At 34.8% G+C, this 21,095-nt stretch overlaps 1 protein-coding gene across 1 annotated transcript in view; it reads right to left on the bottom strand.

Annotated features, from left to right (window-relative positions):
* Positions 1 to 8,105: 8,105 nt before the first annotated feature.
* The window catches only part of LOC107552336 (caltractin-like), a 16,202-nt gene continuing 3,212 nt past the window's right edge, over positions 8,106 to 21,095 (bottom strand). The window contains exons 2-5 of the mRNA XM_016234194.1: positions 18,715 to 18,870; positions 17,817 to 17,945; positions 8,625 to 8,762; positions 8,106 to 8,373 (exon numbers count right to left, since the gene is read on the bottom strand). Of these exons, the coding sequence (XP_016089680.1) occupies positions 8,284 to 8,373; positions 8,625 to 8,762; positions 17,817 to 17,945; positions 18,715 to 18,870 (513 nt within the window). The 3' untranslated portion in view covers positions 8,106 to 8,283. The remainder of the gene's footprint in view (positions 8,374 to 8,624; positions 8,763 to 17,816; positions 17,946 to 18,714; positions 18,871 to 21,095) is intronic.

Here is a 21,095-nt window from a genome sequence, read left to right as displayed (position 1 = left end):
AAGTTTTGACTGCTGTATTAAAATTAGAACTGCTCGTGTTACATCATATTTCTTTTTATGCATTTTTTACAGCGTTGTGCATTATAACCAATTACACACAATTTTGTAGAGCTTAGGAATGCAATGGCCAGTCAGACGAGTTCAGATTAGTCATCGCTGAAACCTCAAAGTTTTGTTCAGTGTGCACGCTCGCTGACTGAAGCTCGCTAATAAAAAAGTGTTTATCTTAGAATTATGTTTTCTCAATGATCATGAGACCAAAGGCAAAAATATGAAATTTATTTATTTATTTGTGTGTGTGTGGGGGGGGTATCCCTCCAAGAGCTTTGACACAATTTGAACACTGTACTCGGGTACGTTTCGTGGGTGCGCACCCGAGTTCAGAAAATGGCGTTCATACATTTTACTTCATTTATATGTTTTATTAAAATATATGAATACATTTATAACATTTTTTATTTATTTGTGTATTGTACAACAAGACATAGTTTTGCTTTGAAAATGATTATGAAACCATGAAAGCAAAACACTCAAATTAAATACAAAAATGGAAAATAGACAAACTCCAAGTCTCGTATGAGTGTCTGATTGCATGCTTAATTAGCTACCAAAAGTAACTTAAAGAGGCTAAGTCTGAATTCCTCTCCAAACTCATTAGTGAAAATGTGAACCGACCAAGGATGCTGTTTAAGACAATTGATTTGGTGCTAAATCCCTTACCTGCCCCTTCTCTTGATCCATCTCGGGAAACCTATGAAAACGTTTTTTAAAGGATTGGATATCAAGGCTTATATTAAGCCATCAACATATGATCCCCCATTGAGCTGTTCACCAACAGATGTGTTAACTCGTTTTCATCCAATTTCCTTTGTACAGCTAGCTGATATTGTTCTTAAGGCTAAATCCTCCAGCTGTGAGTCTGATGTCGTCTCAGCTCGTCTTTTCAAGGAAGTGTTTGTAACCTTGAGTCCAGCTGTAACAGCCATCATTAATAGTTCTTTAGCAAATGGAGTTGTACCAGCTAGTTTTAAACATGCTGTGGTTCACCCTCTGCTCAAGAAACCTCATCTTGATCCATCTATCCTCAGTAATTTCAGACTTATTTCTAAGTTGCCTTTTATATCAAAACTATTAGAGAGAGTTGTTTATCGTCAGTTGAATTCTATATCAGTATGTCCAATGTTTTAGATATTTTTCTGCACAGCACGGAAAGTGTATTTTTGAAGGTTAGCAATGACCTTTTGCAAGTTCTCTATACTGGTTCATATGCGGTGCTTGTTTTGTTGGATTTAAGCACAGCATTCGATACAATTGATCATAGTATTCTGTTACATCGGTTGGAAAAGGTAGTGGGTATTCAGGGCGTCGCTCTGCAGTGGTTGGCCTCTTACCTCATAGACAGAACCTTCTCAGTGAGCAATGTGAAGTTTTCTTCTTGGTCAGCTCCCTTTTTCATGAAGTGTGCCCCAAGGGTCCATTTTAGGCTCTCTTCTCTTTTCACTTTACATGCTTCACTTGGGTGCCATTTTTAAGAAATATAAGATCTACCACTGCTATGCTGACGATACACAGTTCTATCTTCCAGCAAAAACTGACAGTAGTGATTCTTTGGATGTGCTCTATGACTGTTTAGATAAGAGATCACATGTTGGATGGCTAAAGATTTTTTGCAATTAAACGAAAGCAAAAGCGAAATTCTGATTTTAGGCCACTCTAGATCTTTATCTGTTTTTCATTTAGGGTCTCTCTCTGCCAGTGTTCAACCTTATGTTAAGAAATATAAGAAATCTTGGGGTTACAAATTAGCACAGTGGTAAAGGGCAGTTTCTTCCATCTGAGATCAATTGCTAAACTGAAACAGTTTCTGCCCCATAAAAATTTGGAGACTGTAATCCATGCTTTCATAACATCACGCCTGGACTACTGTAATTCGCTTTAATGTGGCCTGCCTCAAACAGCGATTTTTCACCTGCAAATTGTCCAAAATGCTGCAATTTTAGCGCATTTACACGGGCTTCCTTTAAAGTTTAGAATTTATTGTAAAATAGCAGTTTTTGTGTATAAGGCTTTATCTGGTCTTGCACCAAAATACATTAGTGACCTTCTGATTCCTTACTCTCCTCAAAGTGCATTATGTCTAGTAATCAGCTTCTCTTAACTGTCCCATGTCGTTGCTGTAAAACCAAGGGTGGTCGTGCTTTTTCAGCTGCAGCTCTTAAACTTTGGAATAGTTTGCCTGTAAATGTGAGATTTGCTCCTTCACTAGCCAGTTTTAAATCTGTTCTCAAATCTTATTTGTTTTCTCCGGCTTTTAATTAATGTCAGTTTAAGGGTTTGATGTCAAATTGCTCTGATTCTATTTTTTAATGTGTTTATTTTTTATATGATGCATGTTTCCTTTTAATGCTTTTTATATACTGTGTTTTGTTGTACAGCACTTTGGCGCAACTCTGTTTCTTTTAAATGTGCTGTAGAAATAATTTTTGACTTGACATGACAATAACATTTTTTATTTATTTGTGTATTGTACAACAAGACATAGTTTTGCTTTGAAAATGATTATGAAACCATGAAAGCAAAACACTCAAATTAAATACAAAAATGGAAAATAGACAAACTCCAAGTCTCGTATGAGTGTCTGATTGCATGCTTAATTAGCTACCAAAAGTAACTTAAAGAGGCTAAGTCTGAATTCCTCTCCAAACTCATTAGTGAAAATGTGAACCGACCAAGGATGCTGTTTAAGACAATTGATTTGGTGCTAAATCCCTTACCTGCCCCTTCTCTTGATCCATCTCGGGAAACCTATGAAAACGTTTTTAAAAATGTTTTGATAATAAAGGATTGGATATCAAGGCTTATATTAAGCCATCAACATATGATCCCCCATTGAGCTGTTCACCAACAGATGTGTTAACTCGTTTTCATCCAATTTCCTTTGTACAGCTAGCTGATATTGTTCTTAAGGCTAAATCCTCCAGCTGTGAGTCCTTTTGACTTGACATGACAATAAATATAAATGTTTTACTTCACTTATATGATTTATTAAAATATATGATTTGTTAAAATTTATTTTTTATTTACTTGTGCATTGTACAACAATACATAGTTTGCTTTGAAAATAATTACGAAAACATGAAAGCAAAAAAACAAAACAAAAAAACAATACAAAATAAAATAAATTTTTTCCTTCACTTATGTTTTACTAAAATGTATTGATATATTAATTACAAATATTTTTTACATGTATTTGTGTATTGTACACAATGGATGTACACAATACATCATCTTGCTTTGAAAATAATTATAAAAACATAAAAGCAGAAACACAAAACTACAATGTTACTTATGTTATATTAAAATATATAAGTATATTTATTAAAATCTATTTTAAGTTATTTGTTTATTGTGCAACAATACATAGTTTTGCTTTGAAAATAATTTATGAAAACATGAAAGTAAAAACACAAACATTACAAAATGAGAAACAGATCTCAATCTGAATTCAAACATTTCTCATCACATTCACATTCATTTTACAGCTCTAGACTCTTGACAACTGTTGACTCATTTGAGTCTAAATGAAAATTACACATAACTGAGAATGTCATTAATCTGAGAACTTCTGAATGATCATGATTTAAGCAAGATTTGTTCCTAAAAATAAAAAAACCTCTCAAAATGCTTTTTAACACACAATCAAATGCTCATGATCACACAAAAGATTAAATGTTATGTACATTTTTTAAAGAGCTCAGATGCAAAAGTGCCTCCTCTAAGTGCCGTCTGAAATTTTCTTCTAAATTGAACATTTTTATCAGGCTCCTATATTTATGGTATAAAAGGACCTATACATTGCCATTATAGTAAAATTACCGAACTTAAACATAAGAGCCTGATAAAAATGCTTATTTTAGATGAAAATTTCGGACGGCACTTAGAGGAATTTTCAGTGATTTTAATTTTTTAATTTTCAGGAAATTTGGTTAATTTAGTAATTACTAAATTAAAAAATAATAGACAACAGGACTGTCTTAACAACAGAAAGATTGCAAGGTTGTAAACTATCTTAGTCCATTTATGATCCATGAATTATTTTTTTGTCATTTTATTTGATATACTGGATGGTCACACCACTTTTTCTACTTTTTTAATTTAGCTGGCAGGTACAGTACAACTATCCTTTTCAAATGGATTTGATACAATTTTACTGTATAAACACTCTCTTATGCCTAAAACATAAGCTTATACACACATAGGTACTGTATGTGAACACAAATAGCTACACAAGCTTAAATTTACACGTTGTAAAATGTGTCTAAATTCACATTGTTTTCAAGAGGGCTAGCTGTTACTACAGTCAGTTTTCTACTTGGAAAATTACATATTGTCAAAGCACTACAACAATGTAACTTGTGTTGCTTCCGCGTCATTTATGAATCCTCTCCCAAGGCCTCTTTAAATCCCATTTATTATAATCAGTACAGCTGTAGAAGTTTTTAGACACATCTCCTTCATTTGACAGATTTTTTCACTCAAAATAAGGTCTACCGTACAGTTAATCAGTTAAATAATAGATGAAACATGCATGGCAGATTTACACTGTATGTACACTTGATGTACAATGATGCACACTAGATGTACACTGATTTGCAAGGTATTGAATGTGTACTATATATCGCACAAAAGTGTTATTAATTAATAGTTAAAAAAATTGAAGGCTGTTCAATAGAACATTCATGTCATTTTTACTTTTCATTAATTGTTGCATATCTCTGTTGGAACAAACACTAAAGGCATCTTTACACAGCTAAGTTAAGGCTGTTCTAAATTCAGTGTAAAGACACAGTGCTGCATAAAAGCTTATGCCTGCTCTGAACCACCTCAGCCCCTGGTATCAAAGCATACAGTTATACTTAATGCACGCATAATTGCTGTATAAATGGCTTTATGCCATCTCTGAGCAGCATTAAACAGACTGTGTAAAGACAAGTGCTCCTGTGCCACCTTTGCAGTGTAAATTTGGCATAAAATAACTTAACTATAGGTTCAAGTGACAGCTTAAATTCTTAGGTAAAATAATAATAACAAAATCAAAATATTGAATAATGTTAATTCATGTCAATTCATGACCCTGTGTTGAGGTTGTGACAGTGTTAAAAGACAATAACCTATAGACATTTATGACAATGGGAAATAAAACTGTTAAAAAAAAGATTAAAATCAGTAGCTGAATTTAAAACCATAGTAAAATTACCACAGTCATTTAGCATACCGTAGGCCTACTACTAGTGTGTCTTAACGTTATGAACGCTCCCTCATTTCCTTGCTTCTTTGTTCATTAGTTCGTGACCCGCAAATCAATCAAACCTACCCATGATGAGTGTATCAATTTAAATAAACTATACATTTCACATATTTCAACAAGGCATCTTAATATTTATTTGGAATTTTTTTAAAGGGGTCATATGATGCGATTTCAATTTTTCCTTTCTCTTTGGAGTGTTACAAGCTCTTGGTGCATAAAGAAGATCTGTAAAGTTGCAAAGACTAAAGTCTCAAATCCAAAGAGATATTCTTTATAAAAGTTAAGAGGAACCAAAAATGGTTCTTCTATGGCATCGCTTGAAGAACCTTTTGAAGCACCTTTATTTTTAAGAGTGTATTTACAACATTGTTCCAGAACAGTTTAACCCAAATATTCAGATGTGTGCAGCACATTTTATGGAGGACTGTTTCCTGACCTGTTCTGAATCACAGACTGTAAGTACGTGTTTGATATTTAAAGTATTTGCCACTGACGATTCAAATGGAAAAAAAATTAACTTAAATTATTTTAGCAAATGGCTGCAATATAACAAAGAGTGAAAAATTTAAGGGGGTCTGAATACTTTCCGTACCCACTGTATATATCACGATATAGTTATTTTTGCTTTTATTAAGGTTTTTATGATATCAAAATTTTTGATACCATAAAAATTTAATAATTCTTGACACCAGCGTCAATATCACAGAAAAATTAATACAAGCCCAAAAAGTCATGTCGCTCACCGCTCAGATCACGCTCAGAAAGCATGCACATATAGCGCTGTTGTTTCTATTTCAACGGCTTAAAATCACTTGTTTTTAAACCGCAATGCTTAAAAATACGTTCAAAAGATTTTCGTGACCACAGCACACAGCAACCTAACATGAATGCGTAAGCGCAATAAAGGCGATAGTCCAAAATCTTTACTGATTGACACATTTCTACCGTTATATTGCCCCCCCGCCCCCCCACTGTAATGCGTTAATAACTTTAAAAAAGGCCTGTCAACTAAAAGATGTGTCGATATATTTAGCTAGATACAGACACAAACGGACACATTTGGTCACAGTTTGTTTGGAAAGTACAAAGTGGACGTCTTCAAGGTAGATTGTCAGATCGCCCTCTCCTACTACAGAATTTGGATTTTACAATTTAAAAATAGCATTATTGGTGGTATTTGCTTACTTTTACCATTGCTCAGTTTTTAGGGTTAGGGATCTTTAAATATTAAATCACACTGCATGTTCTGCACAATTTGCATCACAGACATGGTATGATGATAATGATATTTTGTGGTTGTGAGGAAGAACGGTCACCAATATGTATACAAACAACATAGACACCATAAACTTTACAGCAAATTTGTCTCACATGTTTATACAGGTTCATTTCACATTTTCTGATCGATTTGTAGGCCTACGTTATAAATTCAGCTAAATATATTTCTACATTTTAGTCATAACTCTACCCTAACTCTTACAGACTTTGAATGAAAAAATCATTTACTCACCTTCAAGTCATTTTAAACCTGTATGACTGACTTTCTTCTCTGGAACACAAAAGATGATTTATTGAAGAATGTTAGTAACCAAACATTTTTGGATCCCATTGACTTCCATTGCATGGACAAAAAAATACTATGGAAGTCAATGGGAACCAAAACTGTTTGGTTACCAGTATTTTTCAAAATCATCATCTTTTGTGTTTAGCAGAAATAAATAACTGCACACAGGTTTGGAATGACTTGAGGGGGAGTAAACAATGACAGAATTTCACTGGGCGGACGATCGTTTGGGCGGACGATCACTTTAACGAACCTTTTTTCTAACGACTTCTTAAAATGTCAGTTTTTCTGGTTTTACTGTATTTGTGGGAAAGTTAAAAAAATTCAACGCATGGCAATGAGGTGTTTCCCAGTTCAACACTCACTCTCGATTTGACCTTTGTTTCATCCTAGACTTGAAATGCAAATATCACAATCAACTCTTACAATCAACTCTTGTGTAATATTTGGTTTTTAATGCATGTTGTCTATTTGCGGTCTGAAAATTCCCATGTTACATGTCAATGTATGTTTCTGGAGAAACTTTTTTCAGTTTTGTTTTACATAAGACTAAAATAAGAAGGCAGCTAATAAATGTGGCTTGATTTGACTTAAGCGAAATTTCAAAATCTCTGCAGTTAGCAGTGTGACATACAGTCGTCATAAAACTGAGAAGGGCTATTAGTGTTTATTGAGTTTACTTAGTATTTAACAAAGACAGCATTTAACAGATGAGTTTGAGGCGTCATCAGTTCACTGACATTGTGTTTTAATGATATTTTATTAACACACATAATTGATGTCTTTAAAAAAGGAGTTATATACTGAGGCACTCTCTATCTATCTCTCTGTTATATTATATTTTCACATATGTTAGCCTGCAATGGTCTATGAAAGTTTGAATGCAATAAATAAAATGGTAATAAAAAAATAACACTATGAGCAGAATTTCTATGATTACCCTCTATAAGTCACAATGGGTAAAGCCGCATGGATTTATTATCATTCCTTTCTAGTCTAAAATGGATATTCCCGATTTCATACAAATTTTATTTGAATTTTATATAAATGTGTTTTATGTTTTGAAAGTTGTCAAAGACCAAGAAGAGGAAGTTTTTATAGCCAAACATTTAGTTCTGAGTGGCAGGGTTTCCACTTTAAGACTTAAAACTCGAAAGGTCATCTTGAATTTTTAAATATTCGTTTATATAACATAGGTACGTTTATTCTATTCCATTGTGCCCTTTGGGCTCGATCATTATGTGGAGACAGACCACACAGATGCAAATACATTTTTATTTAATACTGCACAAAATATGTATAGATTAAAATGTTTTTACAACCTTGTAAAGAAAAAAGAAAGCAACACAAAACAACACTTCAAGGTCCTTTAAGAGGCTTATAGATATACTAGCTTTAGCGATGGAGGGATTCAGTACAGACTGGTCTTTTTCATTATCCGTAGAAACTCCTGCTCATTAATCTCTCCGTCACCATCTCTGTCGGCCTCGTCAATCATTTCCTGTTCCAGATAAAAACCCCAAGACACAATCATGTCACAAAACAATTGCCAAAAACATGTTGATAAAGTGCAGTGTTTCCTAATGGTGTCAGCTGTTGCTCCGTGATGAGGGATCTTATCTGATCTTATGTCATTCACTACCCACTGACTAACCAGCCACTTTCTCAGGAGAGACACATTTCGTCTGTGAGGTTTTACACACAGGAACATCCTCTTTCTGTGTATTTCCCCACATCTGGAGAAAGACGCACCTGTAATTCCTCATCCGTGAGGTTCTCCCCGAGTTCTTTGGCCACTCGCTTGAGATTTTTGAAAGAGATTTTGCCGGTGCAGTCGTCATCGAATAGCCTGAAAGCCTTCAGGATTTCTTCTTTTGAGTCCTTCTCACTCTGTTGTGAAAGATAAATGACACACAGCTAAACTCAGTGGGAGTGGGCATCTTGGCCAAAATCACAGTATGAGTAACTTTATATCACAGTAACGGTATCCCGTGCCAAGACTTTTATTTTTGCTGGGAATTTAAACAAATAAACATTTGGCTATTATAGTTAACTAAAACGGAAACTAAAATTTAAACCCTAAAACAACAACACACACAAAAACTATTTTCATTTCTTGAAATAAAATAAATGTAAACTGAAATAAAAAAAATTCAGCTAGCTTGCCAAGACAATATTTCTAATCTTAATTAAGTTTATCTTGATGTACTAAAACTACTAATAGTAAAACTGAAATAAAATCAATAAAATCTATTGTTTATACATACAGTCGTGGCCAGAATTATTGACAGATTGTATTGTAAATATGAATAAACAAGCCTGTGAAAATAAATCTGCATTGTTAATCCTTTTGATCTTTCATTCAAAAATCCTGGCGAAGTCACAATTTCATTGAAGTAAAAAAAATCTGAAAATGGGGAGGATGGATGTGATGGATGATTAAGGGAATTTGGCTTTGGTTTCCCCTCATATTTATATTCCTGTGGAACAGGAAGTCATGGCTGTTTCATATTTCATTTCATGTTTGTAGTCATCCTGGTGTGCTAGAGATTGTAAATATGAATGGGTATATACTTTAGAGATATTTTACTCAGGAATTTCTAGGGGTGCCAATAATTGTGGCCAACGTGTTTTTGAGAAAAACATTATTTCCTAATGAGATTTTCCCCACATTGTTGTACTTCAATAAAAGGTTTTTGTGAATTTTTGGAATAAAAGATCAAAAGGATTAACAATGCAGATTTATTTTCACAGGCTTCTTTGGTTCATATTTACCAAGGGTGTCAATAATTCTGGTCACGATTGTATAATATATTTTGCGATAAAAATAAAACTACTGAAATTAACAAAGATACAACAAAATTATTAAAACGTTTACTAAAACTAAAATGAAAACAGAAAATATCAAAAGTAAAACCAGATTCAAAATATTAATAAAAACTACAATAGTACATCAAAGATACTAAAATAACACTGTTATATATTCTATAACTACTTGGTAAAGTACGGTGGCTGAGAAAGCTCAACGCGCTGCAACTTTAGAAAACACATGCAAATAGAAAAAGCACCAGCAAATTAAGAAAACATCTTCTTCAGTTTGACGGTTTTCACACGTGCTGCAAATGCTCACAACACAACCAAATACAGAAATGCAAGTACAGACCACAACGGGAGGATCCCAACAATGCCAAAATTACCCCAACAAAACGAAAATTAACAATGTTTTTTTTGGTATTTATTATCATTTGTATAACCACAGTTGTACAAATACCATGGTTAAACTATGGTTAGTGTAGTAAATCCATGGTTAATTTGTGGTTACCATGGTTTAACTACAGTAACCATTTTTTGTTTTTACTTATTTTTTACATAATAAATGTATTTATTAATTAATTAATTTTAATAGTAAAACCACATGGTTAATTTTTGTAAGGGAAGTTGTAAAGTAAGTTAGCCAGCTTACATGCTTTCACAGTTATAGCAACTGTGTATTTCGTCAGCTTATTTAGGCTAATTAAAAAAAAAGAAGCAGCAGCAATGGAATCGTATGATCAGGATGTTAAAATAAACAAAAATCTCACCTTTCAGAGCAAACATTAATAAATATGTCCCAGCCATGTTTGTCACTTTGCGGTTCCTTTAAACATTTCCGATGTGGTGTCTGTGCCTATTTGCAGCGTGTTTCTTTATTTGGTTGTGTTGTGAGCATTTGCAGCACCTTTCTGTTTTTGCAGAGCGTTTCCTTATTTGGTTGTGCTTAGGGGTGTAAATCGGATGGTTCGTCACGATTTGATACGATATCGATAGCGATATGATATTTGCAGATACCTCAAAAAATTCTACGATACGATTTGATACAGGAGTATATCGATCGATATATCGATATTATGATATTATATATCTATTTTAAACAACCATCTACATTTGTACATTTTAATAAACTGATAACATGCCTTTTCTTTCTCAATTACTTGTACAAGTATACAAGTATTTGCAGCATGTTTCTGTTTCTCAGCACGTTTCTTTATTTGGTTGTGTTGTGAGCATTTGCAGTGCGTGTGCTGTCAGTTTGATGAAGATGTATTCTTAATTTGCAGGTGTTTTTTAATTTGCAGCACGTTGAGCTCTCTCGGCCACCATAGGTAAAGCCTATTTTTGAATAATCAATTTTTTCATTAAATAGTTTACAAATACTAGGAATTACACCTCATTTGATCACTTTCTCTTTTTTCAATATTGACATATCAAATTTCAGAATCCTCATAAAAAATAAATGACAAGACTGTTTTCTTCTGTAGAGCTGCTTTGCAGCTGAGATTGACGTCTTTTCAAAATTGATGAATTTTGCAATGAAGTGTGTTACGTGCTACGCGTATGTGTGTGTTTCTTCCTTCCCTCCCTCTCTTGTCTTTTCTCTGCTGCCTCGCATTTAGGTTCCTGGTTGGATGTGTCGCCTGCCAGTCATAATTGTGACGTCGCCCTCTGCGCCCAATCTGCTGTCGCCCTGCTGGTTTAAAAGGTCCTACCGCGAACCTTGTGTGGCGGCGGTGTGTTTGTGTGTGTGTTTTGGTTTGGCTGCAAATGCTCACAACACAACCAAATACAGAAATGCAAGTACAGACCACAACGGGAGGATCCCAACAATGCCAAAATTACCCCAACAAAACGAAAATTAACAATGTTTTTTTTGGTATTTATTATCATTTGTATAACCACAGTTGTACAAATACCATGGTTAAACTATGGTTAGTGTAGTAAATCCATGGTTAATTTGTGGTTACCATGGTTTAACTACAGTAACCATTTTTTGTTTTTACTTATTTTTTACATAATAAATGTATTTATTAATTAATTAATTTTAATAGTAAAACCACATGGTTAATTTTTGTAAGGGAAGTTGTAAAGTAAGTTAGCCAGCTTACATGCTTTCACAGTTATAGTAACTGTGTATTTCGTCAGCTTATTTAGGCTAATTAAAAAAAAAGAAGCAGCAGCAATGGAATCGTATGATCAGGATGTTAAAATAAACAAAAATCTCACCTTTCAGAGCAAACATTAATAAATATGTCCCAGCCATGTTTGTCACTTTGCGGTTCCTTTAAACATTTCCGATGTGGTGTCTGTGCCTATTTGCAGCGTGTTTCTTTATTTGGTTGTGTTGTGAGCATTTGCAGCACCTTTCTGTTTTTGCAGAGCGTTTCCTTATTTGGTTGTGCTTAGGGGTGTAAATCGGATGGTTCGTCACGATTTGATACGATATCGATAGCGATATGATATTTGCAGATACCTCAAAAAATTCTACGATACGATTTGATACAGGAGTATATCGATCGATATATCGATATTATGATATTATATATCTATTTTAAACAACCATCTACATTTGTACATTTTAATAAACTGATAACATGCCTTTTCTTTCTCAATTACTTGTACAAGTATACAAGTATTTGCAGCATGTTTCTGTTTCTCAGCACGTTTCTTTATTTGGTTGTGTTGTGAGCATTTGCAGTGCGTGTGCTGTCAGTTTGATGAAGATGTATTCTTAATTTGCAGGTGTTTTTTAATTTGCAGCACGTTGAGCTCTCTCGGCCACCATAGGTAAAGCCTATTTTTGAATAATCAATTTTTTCATTAAATAGTTTACAAATACTAGGAATTACACCTCATTTGATCACTTTCTCTTTTTTCAATATTGACATATCAAATTTCAGAATCCTCATAAAAAATAAATGACAAGACTGTTTTCTTCTGTAGAGCTGCTTTACAGCTGAGATTGACGTCTTTTCAAAATTGATGAATTTTGCAATGAAGTGTGTTACGTGCTACGCGTATGTGTGTGTTTCTTCCTTCCCTCCCTCTCTTGTCTTTTCTCTGCTGCCTCGCATTTAGGTTCCTGGTTGGATGTGTCGCCTGCCAGTCATAATTGTGACGTCGCCCTCTGCGCCCAATCTGCTGTCGCCCTGCTGGTTTAAAAGGTCCTACCGCGAACCTTGTGTGGCGGCGGTGTGTTTGTGTGTGTGTTTTGGTTTGCTGAAATTAGTTTTTGTATCCTACTCTTTAATGCTGTGTGTCTAGCACTTGCTGTGTATTTGAGGTACGGTTCGTTTATTCCTAAAAGGAATATTTTCCTATAAAAAGGAACAGGTAAGCATATCGCGCGATATACACTTTGCACGTAGTAACGAACGATGTGTTTAGATCCTTGTAATTTGGTTTTTAGAGTAGGACATTTAGAGCGTCGATATGCTGAAGACTTCGGTTTCTTTTCCACATTTTTCTTTTGTTAGTTAGGCTAGAGGAGCTTTATGGGAATCATTTGGTTTTATTTAGTTTTCTTTGATTTGGGCGCCACTCAAGTTCCTTTTTCCTATATTAGTGAATTTTGTTTTTGTGATAACCTTCGTTACTTCCATTGTTGTTAATTTTCTTTATTATTATTTTCATTTCAGCAATTGTAAATAGCGCATCACATAAGAATTTTTCTTGTGGCTTCGGCTTAATGTAATTGTCACTTGAGCTTCATTCGTTGTTTATGGTCACTTTTCTACCTGGTTCAATCCACCCAGCAATCATTTATTTTCTAAGTGTTATGATACAACTCCTAGATCTTTAAAGATCGTAACAAGTTTTCCTGTTTATTACGTGTTTATTTAATTATTTTCATGATATTTATAGAATGACCAAAATCACAGTTTGAGTAATTTATGTCACAACGGTATATGGCATCAAGATTTGAACAAATAAACATTTTATATACTACATAACCATGTGGTTAAGCTTATTTTTGGATAATTTATTGAAAACTTTACAAATAAAAGGTATTTCAACTCAATTGATTGTGTTTTCTTTTATAAAAAATTAGGGATGTAACGATTACCGGTTTGACGATAAATCGTGATAAAAAAAAACCATGGTTAGTATTACCGTTTCATATTTGAATTATCACTATAACCGTATTCGATTACCGCGATTTGAACAACTGAGGATAAATAAATACTGTCCAGCACAAGGCTCCAGAGTGCGACCAAATGGATGCATTTTGCGATAATTTTTTCTGCCCCTGCGAGTCGACTAAATTTTGTGTGCGGTTGCACCTGCGCAACCAACACATTGTTTAACTCATAAGTGCTGCCATATCTGTTGCATATGAGAAACATCAAATGGCAAACGAAACTGAAAGCATAATGAAACCGCGCTACTCGTTTGAACTGCGCAGCGCTTATAGACTGTAGAGTATAGTTTATACTCGCCGCGTCGGCAGGAGCGCGAAGCTGCGTGCAGCAAAAATTACATGAATATGGAGGAAATGAATCCTATTGAGATGCTGTGGCATGACCTTAAAAAGGCGGTTCATACTCGAAAACCCTCCAATGTGGCTGAATTACAACAATTCTGCATAGATGAGTGAACCAAAATTCCTCCACAGCGCTGTAACAGACTCATTGCAAGTTATCGCAAATGCTTGATTGCAGTTGTTGCTGCTAAGGGTGGCCCAACCAGTTATTAGGTTTAGGGGGCAAACACTTCTTCACACAGGGTCATGTAGTTTTGGATTTTGTTCTCCCTTATTAAAACCTTCATTTAAAAACTGCATGTTGTGTTCATATTTAATATTTACATTTGTTTGATGATCTGAAACGTTAAAGTGTGACAAACATGCAAAAAAAATAAGAAATCAGGAAGGGGTCCAACACTTTTTCACACCACTGTATGTAAGCAAATCAGACAATTATCTTTTCTTGCAAAACGTGACACCAAGATTGCGAATTCGAAAGTGAAAGCACCCAAAGCAAACATCGCAAAATAGGTACTCCCGTTCACAAAATTGAAATCACAAATAATTAGTGCTGTGTTCAAAATATCGATACGACGATGTATCGTCACAGAGATTTGACGATATGAGTATCGATACAGCTGGCCCTGTATCGATATTGTGGCACGTGTGCAGCAGTGGACCACCCTTAATTTGTTTAAAACTTTACAACGTTTAAAATGGAGTAGAAAAGTGCGAGGTTTCTAAAAAAGAATGAATAGAGCATATATAGGCTACATTAAGGTTTAATGTGGCCGCAGAGGAACACAACGGGGTTGCCTGATATAAAGAGACGTAATCCCCAAAACAGAGCTTCACACTTGCGCAATACGGAAATATCTGCTAAGTGTGCTACTTATCTTTGTCAACCTGGCAACCATGTGTGCACGCGCTCTCTATCCACTGAGGATAAACGCACGTGCTTTCTGAAAACACTGGTTAGCTTGCAGTTTAGCGATCTCCACTTCAATAATCTATTCTCAGAAAGGTGTAATTCATCAACTGTTCATTTACGACACAGAGAGAGAGAGAGACAGAGGCGGTGTATGTATGAATTACCACCGTTTGCTGCGTTTCTCTATTAACAGTGAAGTGGCTTTAATCCCTTTAGAAACGATGCTACCAGCTCCTTGTTGAAAAAGATAAATGTAGCTCTTGAGCGATTAAGCTATTTAGTTGATAAAACTGCGGGGCAGCGCTAAAAAGTTTGTTCCTGAATGAATTGTTCCTGAGTGCGGCCGCAACGTGATCTGTGTGTGACTGCACTTAACATCAAACTGCTTCCGTTTCACACAAATGCTGGCACAGACGTGCATGTTCGGCTAGAGTCGCTTTGAACTCGTGCATCTTTGGAAGTGGAGCTGCGCGGAAAGTTACAAAAAATGTTGTGCACACCGCCACGCGAAACGACGCCGCGCGCACACTCAAAGCGAACTTGCGGACGCGTCGAGTATAAATCAGCCTTGAGCGTTAGATACAGTGAAGACAGTGCGTTAGTTTAGAACTCTTTAATTTTTTATTTTATTTTAGAGAATGTGTTAATTTGTGCAATGATAACCTACCAGCAATGTAAATTATTTTTTAAAAATATTTGAATGAGTACATTACAATATACATTTATTAGAACGAGTACATTATTTATGGGCTTAAAAACAAGTTGCAAACAATCAGAATATTGTACCTGGTGGGGAGTGCCCAATGTAAACATGAAACATATGCCATTACCTATATTGTACTGTGGTACAGTTATGGAGGCCCTTCATAATGCAGAGGTCAACTACCTGCTCTGCCAATAGTTAGAAATGGCTCTATAGTATGCAGTGTTTAATAAACAGCTGTTTTTCTAAATTCTGCTGAGGTGAAATTCAGTGCAGTCATGTATCGTGATGCATATCATACCGTGGCCTCTGTATCGTGATACGTATCGTATCGTGACTTTGCTGGTGATACACAGCCCTGCAAATAATACTGATGAAAAAGAAGGGGTTGAATGTTAACCACTTTCGTTTTCATATAACTATAAACTATGATAAAAGTTAATGACCATGCATTGATTAATCCCTAAAAAGAAAAATATTGCGACCAAATCATGTGCTGGTGTGACCAACTGAGAAAGTTAGTCGCAAAAGAGGGACCAGTGGGAAGAATGAGTCTGGAGCCCTGAAGCATAAAACACAGTTTTAAGTAACAGTCTCATGTGCGCACAGCAGCAGAGTGGTTTAGTTTTGTGTGAAAACATGGAGGAAAAGCTGGGAGGTTTTAAAGAGTGCTAAGGGAACTATACAAATTAATACATGGATGAATTAATTATATGAATGTACCTCTGAAGATTCTGACTGTCTTTTCGTCTTCGCTCCATGTAATACCTAGTAAAGTAGTGTTTTAAGCGCAATGCTGTTCTGTTCTTGGGAGTTTACGGGAAACAGCTCTAATTCTACTGTTCCATAAGTGCCACCTGCTGTCAGCGAGTGGGTTTACAGAGAGTTACATTTACATTCAGCCTGGGTGCAGTTTTTGTCTGGCCCAAAAAATGGACCGAATTTGCATGCCCTGCTGTAAATTTTGACCGGTTGATGAAAAACAAGCTTATGTGGATTCTACACATTTAAACAATAAGGTATCTAGTATTATTTATGGAGCAGATAAAATACATATAATCATTTATTAATCAATTATCATTTTGACTTGACTTTTCTTTATTTAAAAGTTGAAATGTGAGGTTTACCATTTATGAAACCTTTTCAAAGCTTTATTTGAACATTTACATTAGATATTTGAACATGCTATTAGATAAACTGTCAGTCATGTTGTCATTTAAAATCCGAACATCATTGGTAATGTTATTGTTTTAGTTATGCAAACAAAAACTTTGTTGTTTGTTGATTTTAAATGTAAAACTTGGTGAAATGATTTGTGTGTCAGTACGTTTTGAACATCTCCAGCACATTTGAACAATACCGTGATGATACTGATAACCGTGATCATTTTGGTCACTATAATCGTGATAAGAAATTTTCATACTGTTACATCCCTATTAAAAATAAGACACTATTGTAATGTATACAATGGTCAACATTTTTATTTTTGCTGGGAAATGAAACAAATGAACATATTTTGAAAATTCAGATTATTCATACAAATTAAAAATGTCAGTGCAAAAACTACTTTATGGAATGTATAAGTTAAAAAGAAAAGACTTCATAAAATGGTTAGTTTAAATTCTAATTGGGTGAGCCACTTTTGAGCTTTTGTAAAAATATGACATCGTTCTCTCTTCTGACTGCCGTTATCAGTCTCTCTCAGTTTTTTTCCTTTTATTGAAAGTCATGAAAACACTATAGTGGAGTTTTTCTTTTGCTATTTGAGCAACTGGGAATGCAAAAAGTATATTTGTGGTGCTCTCCCATTCACTGCTCTTCAAGTTTACCCAACTATGACGACTTCCGCTGCTGAGAAACCCGGAAATGTGAAAAGGGTCCATAACGCCACTTAATAGCAAGATCCTATTATCTTGATGTGTTTCTTTTCGGACATTTTACTGATGTCATTTTCCATGTAAACACCTGAGGTTTGCAACAGTGGCCAGATAGTTGTGATTGGTTATGTTATAATTCGGCTTGCAGACGTACCATTTTCTGTGTCATCATAGAAAGGAAATCATTAAAGCCGATTACGCCCGATCCTTCTTTATCAATATCAGCAATCATCTTTTTTATCTCTTCTTTCTTTGGCTCAAACCCCAGAGCTCGCATAGCAACCTATGGCAACAAGTCAATTACTCTGTTAGTATACAGTATATACTCATATTGGACACATATTTGAATGGATTCACATTATTAACATTTTTAAACCATTTACTCTTAAGGCAAAACTACAGGCAAATAAACAACGGGTTGTTCATATATAATTTACCGGATTTTATACAACATTTTATTTTTAAAAAAATTGTGAGAATTTTTTTTAGCTGTTCACAGTATTTTCTGAGTCATTTGGATTACTTGTGGATTATTGTGATGTTTTTATCAGCTGTTTGGACTCATTCTGACGGCACCCATTCACTGCAGAGGATCTATTGATGAGCAAGTGATATAATGCTACATTTCTCCAAATCTGTTCCCATGAAGAAACAAACTCATCTACATGGATGGCCAGGAAATGTTCATTTTTAAGTGAACTTTTCCTTTAAATGCATGACATTTTATTTAAGAACAAATATAAATTATGCCTGTGTATATGTAGAATACATTTTATGGTAAATAAATAATTCTCATTTGTGTTCAAATAAATAACAGACTATTAAACATAAAAAAATAATAAAAGTCTACTAAAATTCCTGTTAATGACATTTACTGATTATACATGTAACCTCAGGGTCATGCAAATTCATTAGCCGGTAGTAGATAAGGAGTAAGATTAGTCACTCAGATGGGATTTTACGATTAGGTCATTCCTAGATTTAGTTGAGATGCTGTCTCTGGGCCTTTATCAAATATAACATTATGTCTACAGGTCTCAAACCCTTTTTACCTTCAGTTCTTTTACATCTATGTTTCCAGACCCATCTGTGTCAAACAGATCGAACGCTTCTTTGATCTCCTGCCTCTGTTCCTCTGTCAGTTCTGGTTTAGGACCTGCTCTCTTCCGCTGGTTCGTGGTGACGCTGGGTTTCCTGAAGCCTGAAGCCTTGAAAATAAAAGCAGAAAGAGAGATTCAGCCATGCTTCCACCAGGGGGTGTTATCATGGTTTTCTTATATGTCTTATAAATGCTTCTATAAGGGAGTTCTCAATGCTATGGAGCTATGCAAGCACCACCTCCCTCATTTCCATGGTGCACACAGAAAAGTAAAAATAAATAAATGTATAAATGAGTAAATGTGTAAATAAATACACATGGGAATAAATAAATACAAAAATAAATGGATGCATAAATAAATAAAAAATAAATGAAAGAATAAAAATGAAGTTAAAATTAAATATATAAAATAAGGAATAAAGGAAAAAAGTAATACATTGTACATTACAATTGTATTTGTTTTATCAAGTTATTTATTATGTATTTTCCTATTATTACATTATTCATTTATTTTTCATTTCTTCAGGTTTGGTCTTCCATATATATACTGTTTACTGAGTTTTGTTTTGGAAATAATCACATAAAAATCAGAAATTAAGAATATGAACTGAACTAAAAATATTATTCCTGTTGCAACAGAGGACCAGACAGATAAAAGTGTCCAAACACATCCTAAATGTTGCCTATCCTGTGTTTATTTTTGTATATACTATATTTTAGCACATTTTACAATAATTTGCACACTTATACTAAAGCTGCAGTGTTATTCGATTTTTTTACATTTTAAGCTAAATCTCAAAATTGTCCTATGACTGTCCCAAGCATGGTTCAATAAATTACAACTTTTATAAATGAAAAAGCATAAAAATGTTAATAAAGACCTCCGGCATAATTGTACAAGTGTCTATTTTAGTAAATGGCAATCATTTTTTTCATCCATATATTTCTGAAAGTGTAGGAACTTGATACATTTTGTCTCTAAAAACCATGTCCTCTGGTGTGACACCATATCCTGATTTTAAATCGGCCAATTCCAGAGAAAACTTTAATTAGTTGAAGGACTCCATTCATGATCATGTTACTGAAGCCCCCTGTGAAGCCCATGACATGTGCACATGGTCAATTTTGTCTCAGAATTGTTCAAATATTTAACTACAAAAGTGTTATGTTTTGTTGTCCTTTGGTGTGACACCCCTAAATTATATTTTTTTATTAAAAACTGCATGTTAAACGTCATAATCATGGAAAATTATGCAAATGTGTCTTGCTTACCGCTAAAATGGCAGGTTAGCTTGGAATAGCAAGGTCATTAATTGACAGAAAAAGGCTGAAACGTCCTGTGGTGTGACAGAAAATGTCCTCTGGTGTGACGCCTGTACTGTCACACCAGACTAAGAGACTGAATTTTGTTGATGAAAATTAATTTTTGTTTTGTTTAAAAAACATGTTGATATTGTTTGTATCAAAATTAAACTTTCTTTCTCCATTGACATGTTCAAAATTAAATAGAAATCATTTAATAACTACCATTTCTGTCCTTTAATGTGACGTAATGTCCTATGGTGTGACATAAAAGATAAAAGAACCACAGATTTGTTTTTATCTTAAAACATCTAAAAAAAAAAACAGTTGCATATTGCAATAGGGGACATACAAATATCACTCAACTTAAAGGGGTCATATGATGCGATTTCAATTTTTCCTTTCTCTTTGGAGTGTTACAAGCTCTTGGTGCATAAAGAAGATCTGTAAAGTTGCAAAGACTAAAGTCTCAAATCCAAAGAGATATTCTTTATAAAACTTAAGAGTCAGCCATGCCCCCCTAAAACGCCTCGCTCTAGCACGCCCCCACATGTCTACGTCACGATGTGGGAAGATTTGCATAACGCTGCCCAAATGTTCACGCAGAGGAAGAAGGCGTAACTTTTAGTCTCACTGTAGTATTGTTGCTGCCGCCGCCATGTCGTGAAGACGCTGTGTGTTTCGTTGTGAAAGCAAAACTACTTTGTTTGGTCTTCCAAAAGAGGACGATATGCGCTTCGTCATGCCTAGAGCTGATCCGTGCTGGTCGCTGAGGGAATACATCAACTTTCACCGTGGACGAAGCGGAGTCCAGCCCGCCTCAGCGCACGCTAAGCCGAGGCTTCCCCTCACGCTAGGCCATTGTGTTTTTCGTTGCCACTGATGATTCAAACGCGAGTTTTGGGCAGTGTAGAGTAGCACTAGTTGTTTGTCATTTCTCTTATCACAAATGCAGACATAGTTTTATGTTTACGCGTCGCGATGCAATGCAACGCAACATAGACAATATAAGTCTTCATAATCCATAATTAT

This window comes from Sinocyclocheilus grahami, unplaced genomic scaffold (assembly GCF_001515645.1).
Source record: "Sinocyclocheilus grahami isolate Dianchi unplaced genomic scaffold, SAMN03320097.WGS_v1.1 scaffold447.1, whole genome shotgun sequence".
NCBI classification, from domain to species: Eukaryota; Metazoa; Chordata; class Actinopteri; order Cypriniformes; family Cyprinidae; genus Sinocyclocheilus; species Sinocyclocheilus grahami.
The sequence above is the reverse complement of the archived record's forward strand: the minus strand, read 5'-3'. Positions and strand labels throughout refer to the sequence as shown.